The sequence below is a fragment of the Strigops habroptila genome, chromosome 11, assembly GCF_004027225.2.
Source record: "Strigops habroptila isolate Jane chromosome 11, bStrHab1.2.pri, whole genome shotgun sequence".
Taxonomy (NCBI): Eukaryota; Metazoa; Chordata; class Aves; order Psittaciformes; family Psittacidae; genus Strigops; species Strigops habroptila.
The window spans coordinates 22,369,872-22,383,734 of NC_046360.1; the positions used below are offsets into that span (position 1 = coordinate 22,369,872).

At 39.5% G+C, this 13,863-nt stretch overlaps 1 protein-coding gene across 4 annotated transcripts in view; it reads left to right on the plus strand.

Moving 5' to 3' along the window:
* The window catches only part of SFMBT1 (Scm like with four mbt domains 1), an 80,236-nt gene extending 69,916 nt beyond the window's left edge, over positions 1-10,320 (plus strand). For 3 of the 4 annotated variants that reach the window (XM_030501800.1, XM_030501798.1, XM_030501799.1), the window contains exons 12-21: positions 137-250; positions 1,302-1,344; positions 2,620-2,684; positions 4,142-4,281; positions 6,151-6,260; positions 6,980-7,155; positions 7,904-8,082; positions 8,270-8,515; positions 9,046-9,174; positions 10,072-10,320. In XM_030501800.1, coding sequence (XP_030357660.1) covers positions 137-250; positions 1,302-1,344; positions 2,620-2,684; positions 4,142-4,281; positions 6,151-6,260; positions 6,980-7,155; positions 7,904-8,082; positions 8,270-8,515; positions 9,046-9,174; positions 10,072-10,212 — 1,343 coding nt within the window. In that variant the 3' untranslated portion in view covers positions 10,213-10,320. Of the gene's footprint in view, positions 1-136; positions 251-1,301; positions 1,345-2,619; positions 2,685-4,141; positions 4,282-6,150; positions 6,261-6,979; positions 7,156-7,903; positions 8,083-8,269; positions 8,516-9,045; positions 9,175-10,071 lie in introns of those variants that run through there. The other variant, XM_030501802.1, reaches the window with a different exon arrangement.
* Positions 10,321-13,863: the final 3,543 nt, after the last annotated feature.

Consider the following 13,863-nt stretch of genomic DNA (forward strand, 5'->3'; position numbering starts at 1 on the left):
ATAAACAATTGATATTGTGTTCCAAATACAATATAAGTAAAAGCAGCTTCACTGGCAAACATATAGCAAGCGTTAACCGAATGAAGTTTTTTATTTTTATGAGTTGTTTCAATTTTTGCTCCTCTAAATTGAACAGGCTCCAAGAAGCCCGTCCCTGACTGTATAGTGAGCGTGGAATCAATGAATATATTTCCAGTGGGTTGGTGTGAGACGAATGGATATCAGCTCAGACCTCCTCGCAAAGCAATAGGTATCAGTTCTGTTCTATTTGTGGTGGTTAGCTGGGTTGATAAAGATGGCAAGACCTTCTAGAGCAGGCTTCTGCATAATTATTGCTGGCATTGCTGGATTTGGAAACATTTGCCATGTACAGAGAATCTGTGCCTTGTGCAACTGTTCCCCTGGCTGTTAGGTCAAGTTGGAATCCATACAACTCCAAAACAGGCAGTGTTGGCTTGAGACCCTTGCGTGCTGTACGAAATAGAAATAAAGGGGATAGTTTCTAAATGGGCCAGGTGGTAATGATCCCTTAATGACAAAATGTTGAATAGTAGATCCTACCTGTTTTAAACTACACCAGTAAGTAGCATAAGATGGTGTGTTCTCTTAACTGGTTATTGAAGCTCTGTTTATTGAAGTTTAATGTGAGTTGGAGAGACTGAAGAAGTTCCTGAATGTTTATTAAGTAAGATAAAAAAATTGTAAGATTGGAATGGGCTGTCATTTACTGCAGCTCAAAGCAAGAGAAATTACCTGCTTGTGAAAGCCAGAGTTAGCAATTGGACCCATCACTCAGTTGACTTTCTTAGTTGCAACACTGTTTTCTTCCATAGCAATTGGCTTAAGTGATGTTTTTAACCAGCAAATTTCATTCAATTTCGAAGTTAAACAGTGTTGAAGTGATTATGCCAGTAAAGTGGCAAGTTAGGCCTAAGAACCTAACCTCTGGTTAAGTTCCAGTACTCAAAGGTGCTGAAAAGGAAAGCACATCATTCCTTTTTGGCTTATGTTACAAGTAGTTTAGGAGCTGTGATACAAAGAAAGATGCACTCCTAGGAGACTGGGGATATGCATGCCTGATTTAATGAATTTTTACTGAAAGTTGAAGTAACCCTTGTGGGTTACTTCGCATTACATGGGCCAGCATGCCTCCAGTGCAGATGGGTCAGCTATCTAACATTGTGGTGACTTTGAAAATGGATTCTTTTGTGCGTATAACTTAGAGAAAATATATATTGTACCAGATGTTTCATTTGTTTGCCTCTCACACTTTGCTGTTTATTTTTTCTTCTTCCTTTCAGTAAACAAGCAGAAAAAAATTGCAGTAGTTCAACCAGAGAAACAGTAAGTAATGGGGTTTTTTTGCCTTTTTTTTTTGTTGCAGTTTGGTTTAGTATTTTGTGTTTCCTTCTTTTCTTTCTCTAATTGGAAATCACGTTATCCTGGGGGAGATTTAGCTTTACAGAAGTGCTATGCTGAAGGTTGAGAGATTCCACAATCCATTTATCTTAATGCTGGTAGTTTCTGTTCATGTTGAAAAAGACCTCTTGCACTGCTGTACTAGGAAATAGAAAGATGGAATTTGGTTTTTAACAATGCTAGTGCAACTCAGCTGAATTATTGAATAGGTCAAGTCAGCGAAGTTCTGGGGTTGAAGTTGTTGATTGTTCATTTTTAAAAGGTTGTGTTATCTGTAAGTATTGGAGTGCGTTTAAGAAAAACTAGCCTGATCTTAAGACTGTTTATAAATTTGTGCTTGAGCCTTTTTTTAATAGTGATAAATAGGGAAAATTACTGGATTCCTTTTCAGTTGTATTCCCTTCCCAAATAACAGTTTCTGTAATGTAAACACACATAGGAATGTGGCTGCCTTAACATGTAGCTGTGATTTTGCAAAGCTGAGCGGAAGATTTGGCTTTAGTATGAGTAGATTTAGTAGATGAATTTCTGATAGTTCCTTCCCAGACTAAATTTGGTCCTGACTAACCAAAAATGAGAGTTCTGCTAAGATCTACGATTCGTCTGTGAACTCTGTGACACAGATATGAAACTCCTTCATGTGAGGCTGCTCAGAAATGCTCAGAATGCCTGACAGTTGGTTTTATTGACTCTTACAGCTTTACAAACACCAGATCTGTCAGTAGTCCTGCCAATGTTTTCATTGCTCCTAAAAATACTGAGCAGACTGTTCTTCCATATTCTGTAATTGGGATTCTTACCAGAGTACTTGAGCCATTCTGGTTGTATTTTGTTTAAAATCCATCTTTTTCAAAATGTATAAGGTACGACTGTACACTGCCTTGTGCCAGGAAATGGGAAATAAAGTTAAAAGGAGGAAAAAAACATAAACTGTTGTCAGTAGCTTTGTGTTGTGTATTTACCAGCTTGAAGCCTATATACTTTCAGCAAGGAAGGATTGCTGCTAGCTGTAGCAGTACAGTTGTCCTTTCCAAATTGAATTTGATGGTCTTCACATGTTATTAATGTGAAACAGACAAGGTGTAAAAAGCAGATTAATAAGGCTGGACCTGGAGGAAAAAAAAGAATGGTATGTGTTCATAACTGGGAGGTGACTTTCCTCACTGTCCGTCCTTGTGCGCAACCTTTTTGTCATTTCAGAATTCTGTCTTCAAGGACAGTTCATGATGGACTAAAGAACCAGGAAATGAACTCTTCTGATTCAGGTATTGATCAGGGAGGGCAGGCTAGCAAAGGCAAAATCCTCAAACGGTTCAGCTGCCTCATTGTTTAGCTGCTCAATGCTCTTCTGTTAGGAGAGAGGAGGAAAGGGTTTGAAGATTTTCATCCCTTGATGATTTGTTGTACTGCAAAAAAGAATGAAACAAACAAAACCAGAATTACATGTGTCCTGCAATTGATACATGCATTAAACCTGGAAATCAGATTTTTCAACTAGAACATCCCCCCTTGCAGCGGAGAATATGTGGAGCCAAATGTGTAGTGTGACCTATGCAGATGACTTTTTTTTATTGTCACCTGTTATGTTTAATAATGTTGGGAGAAATGTAACAGACGTGATGCATCTGTGCTCTTGAGTTGTTAGATTCTAGCTTTGGGAAGCAGGTTTGTCTGTTTTTTATGATAACTTCATCATCATAATAAACAAAAGCAATTCAAACAGTAAACTGCTTTGTGTGCCAGATGGCGAAATCTAGTCATTTTCTAAACTGTTGCAAGAATGAATATGACGAATAAATACATCTGCTGGTGAAACAGTCACACAGATCTATCTGTTTGGCAACAAAATACCTCCTCTGCTATTTTCCGTACAGTGAAATGCACATCTGAAGCTGCACCAAATGTAAGCTTTACAGAAATGATTCGTGCTTGGTTAGCATCTTAATTGGCTTCTAATAGAGTCATAATGTAAATTTGACTTCATTTATTTATCTGCCAGTTATCAACTACTGAATTTAAGATCTTTATGTGAGAGTGTTGCTCAATCAAGATAAGCCACAGCACTGCTAGGGGAAAACAGTTTTGTATTTATACATAAGTATCTTGCAATACATATTATACCTAACTTTAATTTTGAGCAGTGGTGAAACATTTAATAGGTGTGGACAACTTGATGTCACTTCATCACTTGCTGCGTCTCTTGTTTGCTGATTGAGGGAAAACAGTGTAAAAATGCAAAGCAATGGGATATTGCAGTTTAGGATTAACAGTGGAGAATAAGCTTGCCAGGTTCTCTGGGGGCAGAACTTTGTGGGAGAGATAATTACTTGACTGGAAAATTAGTCCAGAATTGCTATACGGGAAGTGCTTCTGCTACCAAAAAGTTGGGATTGTCATCTTCTTGCCTGTTCTCACTGGTGTAATACCATGAAGCATCAGACTAGCCAGGAAGAATTGTTGCTTTTCTCATAAGTGACCAAATTTATTTCTTGTAGTTTGACAGTTTACAAGCATGTGTGTGAAGTATGAAAAATATTTTGGCAACATCAAATAACTAAGCCTGTCATTGCAAATGTGACACTGAAACTACCCCAAATTCATGTCAGTCAAGACTTTTTCCCCTCCTTTTTGCAGCAGGCAATATACTACGTATTGCAAGAAGTCATTCTTTCTTGGGAAGGTTGTAGTGTGTGATTTAAATCTTTGCTTTCTCATTTCTCAGTGGTAATTAATGGAAAGTACTGCTGCCCAAAGATCTACTTCAACCACCGGTGCTTCTCAGGGCCTTACCTTAACAAAGGCAGGATTGCAGAGCTTCCACAGTCTGTGGGACCTGGGAACTGTGTCCTTGTTCTGAAAGAGGTGAGGTGGTTGTACATAGTGGACCTGCATGTAACAGTGTATCATAAATGCTGGAGTATCTCTGTAATTATAGATGGGTAATTAATAAATTTAAGCTTATAATGAGTAAAGAGAGTGTTTTGCATAAAGTCAAGTATAAATCATGGACCGTTTTCCGAATGGCTGGAAAGAGTAAAAGCCTCTCATTAATCTGAGTTACAGTCTTACTTTAGGTTACTTACTGAGTTACTGCTAAACTTTATTTTAGGTTAATACAGAGTAACCTGTAATTACTACAGTCAAAGGAGTTAGTATCTTTTTATAGCTGTAATAAATGCTTCAATTTTAATTAACAGAATTTAGCTTCAGATAATCCCAACATTCCTTTACAGTTTGAAATGTTGATGTTAAAACAGAGAAGATACAGATTTTCTTAGAGGAAATTGCAAACTATTTTCAGTAATTAGAAAATGAAAGAATTCTCTGTGGTTTATAGGTTGGATGTGATTTGCAAAGATCGGATGAAATTGTGTTTTACTTCCTAATGTAATTGAGGGAGGGGAAGAGGGAGGAGGTGGCCATTCTTTAATGCCAAAGAGCCTCTTCTCCAGAAGGTGTTCCACAGCAAACTTACAGATACTTAATGCAGTAATTATTTTTCAGCAATCTCCAAAAAGGTCATGGGGTGGTTATTATCTGACCTGAGAGGCTGAAAGTTTCCCAAGGCATAACTGTATGTGCACACTTGAGCTCTCATGAAACGATCACTTTAAATGCAGGAATTGTCTCAACATCTCTGGAATTTTTATCTTCCCTATCACGTATCATAACTTGGAGAGTCCTTAAGAAGGACTTTGTCAGACATGCTGTAAAACAAGAGTCCAGTGGACAAGAGTCAAGCTGATCATTGAAAAAGTTCCGTTCTTGCATAGAGAAAAGTACCCCATCCTTTCTGCAAGTTTCAGTACTCTGATACAAGCACTCCAAAAGAGCAAAGATGAAATTCTCTTGGCAGCATCATTTAAGCTTGAAGGTTTAACCTGCTTCACAAATCCTGCTGAGTGGTGCTAAAAGTTCAACCAATATGGTTAGTTGTATTCATTTCAATTATGATTCTTGCTCAATGTATAAATCCTAGAGTGAGTTGGGTACTTGCATTATATTTAATACTCTTCTTTTGAACCGTAGACTTCTGGACTGCTGCATTAGTGGGAATGAAGCTGCAAATTGATTATGCCAAGGTTCTGATGCACCCAGTGTGGGAATGATTTGGAATAAGCACATAGTGAAAATGAGAAATTCAGTTTGAATGCACATTTTTTACTATCCCCCACTAACTTCAGGTTATTCACAATTTTGAGTTACTTTACAGCACCAGAAAAATTCTCATTTTATTGTAGTACAGGGCTTATCGTGGTTCATGAAAGCAAAGCAGAGGAGAGCTTAAGATTCCGCAGTGGAATTTTGTAGCAAGTAGCAGGTTGGCAGGCAGCAAAATCCTGCAGGGTTTTTTGGCACATTTTCACATGTCAAACAACCTCTTAAGATAATCACTTAGATTTACCTAAGGTTATGCAAGTTTTGTAGTATTCAGCCCCAGGGTTTAATTTAGTGATGTGTAATTCATGGGCAATGACTTGGAAATTGCTGGATGCACTTGTGACTCTGCAGACATTCTGATGGTTTGGCAAGGCCGAAAGTGTCAACTGCTCTCTGTTTTCATTTTGGCAGTATCGGGAGGTATCTGTAATCCTGCTGTGAATGAGTGCTTTGATGCTAGATAATTTGGATGAATAGAAGTAATTTCCTATTTTATCCTGGCACTTTAAAACAGATTTACTGTACAAATAACTTAAACGTATTTTCTCCTCTTCCCTCCCTCACTTGCAGGTTCTCACTTTATTGATCAATGCAGCTTACAAACCTAGCCGTGTCCTGCGAGAACTGCAGTTGGATGAAGAGGCTGCATGGCATGGGCATGGAGAGACCTTAAAAGCCAAGTAAATTTTTGTCCTGTTCCCTGCTTAGTTGATCCCAATAGCAATGTTATCTGCAGTCTATGCTTTAACTTCTCACATTTCTGAAAAGGAAAAATTGCTCATTGCGTATCAAGATGCTGACAGCCATGAAACTTCCAAATCTTCATACATTTGTTTATGAATATCTGGTGCAGTGCATCTGGTTTTAATGCTCCTTAATATGTCAGATGTGCTCTGCTACTGGCATGTAAGCAGCTAGTGATCACGTAAGAATGGTACTGGTACAACATAGCATATACACTGGCAGACCTGCAGGTGAGGTTTAAGATAATGTAATTCACCTCAAGATGATTGTCAGTATTTTAAAGCAGAGGCACATAGTGCTTAGGAAGCTTCTCAGACTTCCATGGCATTTCCACACAAATTTCTCAGTGGAAGAAAATTCCTCTGGAATAAAGTTATAGCAGTGCTCTGAAGTGGTCTGGCATGGAAGTATTGTACAGCTACTCTAAAGCGCTCCCTGGTTCTCCTGGTGAGCTTTTTGGGTTGGAGCTTCTTTGCAAGATTATTTTGTGGCTAGGAAGAAAGTAGTGATCATATTTGCATATATTTGATAAATCCAGATATTCCTTTATAGTCTAGTGAAGGTCTTGTAATTAGGTCACTGTGTTTGCATCTACAGATTAGGTTTTCCTGATAATTAGAGGATTCCTGAATTATGACTGTATTTTCAATGCTAGGTATAAAGGGAAGAGCTACCGTGCAACTGTGGAAGTTGTGAGGACAGCAGATCGGGTGGCAGATTTCTGCAGAAAAACATGCATCAAGCTGGAATGTTGTCCAAACCTCTTTGGCCCTCAGATGGTGCTGGATAAGTGTTCAGAGAACTGCTCTGTCCTGACAAAGACTAAATACAGTGAGTAGGTTGCTGATCTCAAACAAAGGTGGAGCTTGGGGTGTTATATTCTTGTTTCTTTTGGCTTTGGCTTCAGAAGGAACCCAAAATACATTGCTTTGCTTACACAAAGAGCAGCTTGAGCACTACAAAATGTCTATGTGCCAGTGTGTAGGGGAGAAAAAAATAATTCTGTGTTAAGTGGTAGAACCATGGCTTAATTTTTCGTTGTGTGCTTAAAGCTTTATCTTCTGAAGACAACTTCTAGAACAAGAACTGCTTCTGATACTGTAATTTAAGTGGCATTGTGATTCCTTTACCATTTGATGTGCAACAAAATAGAACGCCATCAAGTTCTTTTCTTAGCTTTTAGGGTTTTAGGGTCTTTTTAAACAAACTTTAACCATTTGACACTGTGAGAACAAACAGTCTCTTGAAGTCATGTTTAAAAACTATAAAACATCACCAAAAGCGCCATTAAGTTAGACCAAGTCTGTAGCTGATGATTTTTGTATAAAATCTGATCGTTTGGGGCATCTCAGAGATAGAGGAAGTAAATATAGGGCAAATAAAATTGATTAGTAACTCTTCTTCCTTAACCCAAATTGAAGAGGAGAATACAGACATACTCATTCTGAAGTTTTGCAAAATTGGGATTTCTATGGGGAAATGTCCTCCTACTGATTTTCCAGTCCTGATGATGGACAAATGTAACTAGTGACATTGAAGGTACGTTTCAACATGGTGCTCCTTTCTTCTGTCCTGGTAGCACACTATTATGGAAAGCGGAAAAACAAGCGGATAGGTAGGCCTCCGGGTGGCCACAGTAACCTGGAAGTAGCCATGAAGAAACCAAATAAAAGACGGAAGAGACGAAAACATTTTTTTGTTCATAAGAAAAAACGTTCTTCTACATCAGTGGATAACACTCCAGCCGGATCTCCCCAGGTATGAGACTGCCAACAACTTTAATAGATACAGTATGTGATCTTCGACCAGCTTCATTTGAAACAAGTTAGTTCCTTGTAAGCTGAGCTTACAGCTGGCACATGGGTGGCAATTGTAGCTTTTGTCCTAAACTTCCCAGTTATTTTTTTTTTATTTCATCACTTTTGTTTTTTCTCTCCCTCTTCAGGGCAGTGGGGGAGAAGAAGAGGATGACCAGGACGAGGTAGATGAAGAATCTCTGACTGAGGATAGTACGTCAGAGCACCAAGATGAATTGCTTGAGGAATCAGAGGTATCAGAGAAAAAATCACTGTCATCCTCTCCTACACAGAGTGAACTGTCTCATTCTCTGGCTCAGGACAGAGACAAGCGGAAGAGGAAGCTCAGGACCTTTTCCTTCTCTGATGATGAAAATAAACCTCCTTCGCCAAAGGTAACACTGAATGTAGATTTCTGTTCTAGCTTGCTCACTGTTGGGCTAGAATTAATATCTTGGGAGTATTAACCATCATCATCATACATGTGTTTTTGTAAAATATTCTATTACCCCATAAAAGGCATCGTGAAGACACTACAGTGTGAAGACACACAATTTTTACTATAGTCTTACTACAGGACTGTAATAGAGACTGAACAGGAAGTTGTAGACAGAATGGTGAGCTTTCCATTTCCCAGCGGCTAGCACTCCTCTTGGTTCAGCTGGAGCAGTGATGTGGTGATCTGGACATGACCAAATCCTGGTTTTAGATCCCTGCTTAATGGTTCTAATGACGTTATAGCCTCCACTCTCAGCACAATGCTGTTCTGCACATCTCTGCTAACCAAGAAACCTCTGCAATTTGTGCTCTCATTAGACCTTTATTTGGTAGCTGAATGTTTGAGTGTGGTGGAGTAGAGGGGAGTGTTGGTCCATTCCATATGTAATATTTTGGGAATTGTTTTTGTGCTGGGTGGCTTGTCTAGGACATAAAGGTGGAAGTTGCTGAAAAGCTGCAGCTGGACAGTAACCCTCTGGAATGGAGCGTGGCTGATGTTGTACGATTCCTCAAATCCACTGACTGTGCACCACTGGCAAGAATTTTCCTTGATCAGGTATTATTTTCTGTCTGTTAAAATGTTGAATCTGTCACTTTGCTGTTTATCTTCTAATGAATCACCAAAAGAAGCTACTTTAAATTCTATAATGGTGTTTTGAGGAAACAAACACATGTGCAACCTTCTGTACTTTGGGAGAGGAGACTTAAGGGAACAATCAAATTTTTTCAGGTTTCTTAGTACTCAGTGGAGAACATTTGGTCTGTGGGTCACCTGAATCCCAAATCTGGGTTGTAGAGAATGCCTACAACCAAGCACCATGAAGGCAGGAGCCTGTTTTCTAGGAGATAGAGTTTTGCCACTTGTGTTGGCTTTTCCAAGTGATAAATATTTTCTATTTTGCAGACTAACTGCAGGTGTCACAGTGTTCTACAGCTGCACGAGTAAACATTTTTATCTTAAAGTAGGACTGGAGTACAAACATGAGTGGAGTTAACATTGTATTTACATCTTGGTTAAAATTCTACGTAAAAAAGCATTGCCTATCAAAACTGTATTACTAGAACTAATGATGAGTATGGTTTGTGGTAGATGTTGCAGAGGATATTCTTTGTGGAACTTCTGTTTCTATAGAAGGATGCAGAGGTTAGATGAATTTACTTTCTGCATGAAATTTCCTTAGTTTCTATTGCTAGGTTGATTTTTTTTTTTTTTTTTCAATAATAGCATCTCAAGAGATTCTGTCCCTTAGGCAGTGAATCTGAGGTGACATTTTAAGAAAGGAGTTAAGTTGTTGCAAGAAAGAAAGATTATTTTTTTTAAGCTTCGTGGGGTTGCATGAAAGAAATATCTAATTCACAAATGGTCACGAACCTGAAATTGCAGTAAGTCAAAGCTGAAGGAGCAGGGAATATAAAAACACAAAGTCACTATGAAGTTTTTGTCTTCTGACAGGAGATCGATGGCCAGGCACTGCTGCTGCTGACCCTGCCCACTGTTCAGGAGTGTATGGACTTGAAGCTCGGGCCAGCTATTAAACTTTGCCATCACATTGAGAGGGTGAAACTTGCCTTTTACCAGCAGTTTGCTAACTGAGGAGCAGCCAAGTTGAAGTGGACCTTTGAAGCACAACTACAAAAACATTCTCCTTTCTTTTTAGCGAGGAAAGCCAAATGAAATTAAACTGAGGCCCTCGTGACCTAAGAGCATCTGTCAGCCTCAGTTTTTCACTTTGACAAAAAGACGACAACATCTGGAGCAAAATGCCAGTGCAAACACAGGGGCTACTCTACCAGCTGCCAGCTCGGGAACACAATAGTCTCTTGCTCTATGGTTCCCTTTTTTTAATATATTTTTTAATGATTACAGACAAGTCTCCTCTGGTGGGAAATGACATTTCAATAGTTCTGTTGGCACGGAACTTTAAAAGGAGAAACGGATCCTGTTTACGTTAGCATGTAGGCTGCCAGAAATAACCTTTCTCTGTTCCTGATGATTCACAGAATCCCCTTTCCTCCCTGTGGACAAAAACTTGCTTTACCACAGCACTGACTTTGGAATGTGCTCTTTGCACATTCGTGTGTTAATGTTGAGTTTTTAATGAATTTGTTCATTGTAAGGACAACAATGTGGCCACAGGGTTCTGAATGTACAGTATAGCAAGAGTGTGGTTCCTTTGGGGTTTTTGTTTGTTTGGTTGGTTGGTTTTTGTTTCATTGCTGTTGGGTTTTTGTTCTGTTTTGTTTTTACTACCTCTGTAGCCTGAACAGTAGAAGTGATGAACTAAAAAAGGAGGGAACTACTTGGTCTGGACAAATAATCTGTAGCTGCACAACAGTCTCTCTTCTGTAGGCGTGTCAGGAGTGCAAACCTGATATCAGCGTACAGAGCTTCTGTTCCAGAGCTTTAGCTGAAACCTGTGTAAGGCTTAACCTGGATGTTTCCTTTCTCTCAGATATCAGAACACTTACTTATTTTGCACTTCTCTTACAGATGGACTGTAGGAAAAAAGGAAGGAAAGAGAAAGTGCCTCTGCATTTTCTATATTTTGGTTGTCAGATTTTATTTTATTTTTTTTTAATTGTGTGAAGTTATTTCCTTTTTCTTACAGCGAACAATTGGGCCATATACACAGAGCCTGTCAGCAGACTTTTGCTTTGCTACCTGAACATCTTTTTAGAGATTACACTAAGGAAACTGCCATCAATAGAGGACTGCAACTTAGCTGTGCCAGTGTTTGCATACTGGAAGCTATCTTATGAGCATGACTTTGTATTTTTAACTATTTACAGCTGCTCAGGATCAGACTTAGTGAAAATGTGAGGGGTTGAGAGGGGGGTTGTATGCTTGTTTTACAGAAAAGGACAAGGACTAGAAGGGACATTTAATTCCATCAGTAGACCCACAGTGGGATGAACTGCTGATTGTAATTTTCCAGGCTAATAAAACCCTATCAGTCACTTGCCGTAGACCTGTATTTTACACTTCAAGTAACAGGGTTTACATTACTTTCCATTAAGGATGTGGGGAACCTTACATCAGGCTCAAGATCTGCATCAAATAAGCGTTAGGTTTCAGCTGGCCTGCATGCATTCACTCTGCCTGTTCTCAGAGTATTTGGAGGAGTGCAGGCAGGAGCTGTCTGTGTGCAGCCCTTGTGCTTTATCTCCTGTTCAAATACATTTTTGCAGAAAGCTCCTGGCATACTGAGGCATTTGAGGTAAGAAGGTGCTCACTGCAGATATCTGTTTCGGAAAGACGCACTTGCTGGTTTCTGATAAACACTGGTTACTCTGGTCAAATGGATTGATCCAAGCATCTCTTAGGCCTAATGTGATCAGTTAGTCTGATGCTGTGAGCTGTAGGATTTAGCAAGGAGGTAGATTGTAAACTAAGTGGAGTTTGCACAGTCTCTGTCTGCATCTGCCACATAGGTGTTGAGGGGGAGTTACCTCCAATGAAAACTGTTCGGGGTAAGCAGCTAAATAACTGGGCTTTATTTCTTTTGCCCCTTACAAAAACTGCGTAGTAAAGGCACACTATTTACAGAAGTACTAAATCAGATGATTTTTTTTCCATTCCAGAATCAAAAAGTAAATGTCAGACAAGCTGTTTATGAGCTGGGTGGTCTTGAGAGAGGGAGGGCAGTGTGTAGGTAGGATAATTTTTTCTCCCAAGTTGAAAACAGAGTCTGAAAACACAATTAAACTGAAATCAAAGTGTGCTACCTTCTTCCTCACACTGGATATGTGGCCAGTAAATGGCTCTTCATATTCTGCTTAGGTCATCCACCTGTACTCCATTCCCTTAGGGCAAGCTCAGTGATAAGCCATTAGGCCTGAAAAAGTTCTTGAAAGAAACATTGCTGCTTTGCTGTCAGCATCTTGTCTTGAGAAATTTGACCAGCAGAGAACTGCTGGGGTGGAAGATGATGGTTTTGGATCAGATTTGTCATTCTTCAGGGTTTCCAGAACACCACTGCAGTGATACCCAGCAGAACTGACCTGCATAGCCAAGAGATGTTGCTTCCACCTTTCCCCATGGACAGATAGATGTCTTCTTAAGTAATTGTCAGGAGAGAACAGAGCTTAAAGGATAATTTAGTGAACCTGTTAACATGGTGCCTAGGGGTTTTAAATACAAATGTCATACTTTTTTTCCATTCAGTAAATAAAGCAGTCAGCAGTTTCAGAGGTTAGTGGGATACTTACTGGTCACCTTTAGCATGTTTTATAGGCTGGATTTTTCTGCCTTGTTTTGGGAGGCACTGACAGTCTGGTCCCAATGGGATCTATTTTTGTTGAGATTTTCAAAAGGGATGTTTTCATTATTTGTGAAATGTTTTAATGCTGCACACGGGTACTGTACACTCTGTTTCCTGGAAAAAATGCACTCTGTTTTATTGCTGGATTTAAAAGGGATAATTGGGGCTTTATCTTGATGAATGGTGTTTCTACTTGACGGTTTCAAGTTCCTCTTTCTCTGTGTGTGGCAGATGACACAACTGCACTTATATTTGTTCATTTTTTTCCAACATGACTTGAAATCAGCTCACGCGCTACTTTAGTTGCTCTGTTTCTTCAAAACTGGATTTTGGATAGCCGATGGCTGAGTCTTGCCGATGTTTCACCAGCAGGAATTGCTGAGACTGCAGTAATTTAGGCTTCAGGGATTTGTGCTGTCCTCTACCACATCATTCACCATGAAATATGACAAAGGTGGAGTGCAGTGATGGCTTGCTAATGTCTTCAGTACAAGAAAATGAGCCCTCCACTGGGCCCCGTGTACTGTTGGTGTGGATGGTAAAAAGAGATTACCCTTGGCTGACCCACTGAGGGTTTGTATTCTTGTGTATTTTCGTAGGTACAGTCTTGGTTTTGCACATCATAGCTTTAGAAACCTGGTGGTGCCTCCACATGGCACTTGTACTGTGCTAAGCTAAGCCTTGTTAGGCAGAAAGGATTTGTTGAGCTACTATAGCTGTCTGTACCACCACAACGATTCCATGACAGAGGTATTTGACCTCCGAAAAATGTCATAGAAGGTTAACGTGGTAGAATTATCCCCCAAAGCCTGAGCAGCTTGCAGTCCATCCTAAACTTGAAAGCAGAGGGTTACAGCACTGATCTTGGTGAATGAAGACTACTTTTTTCTAATGCTAAACATTTCTGTGAGTTGCTCTTTGAGGAATGAAGTAAAAGGCAGATCATTTGTGTGTTGTATAGAACTCCAGGAGTGTTTGCAGTC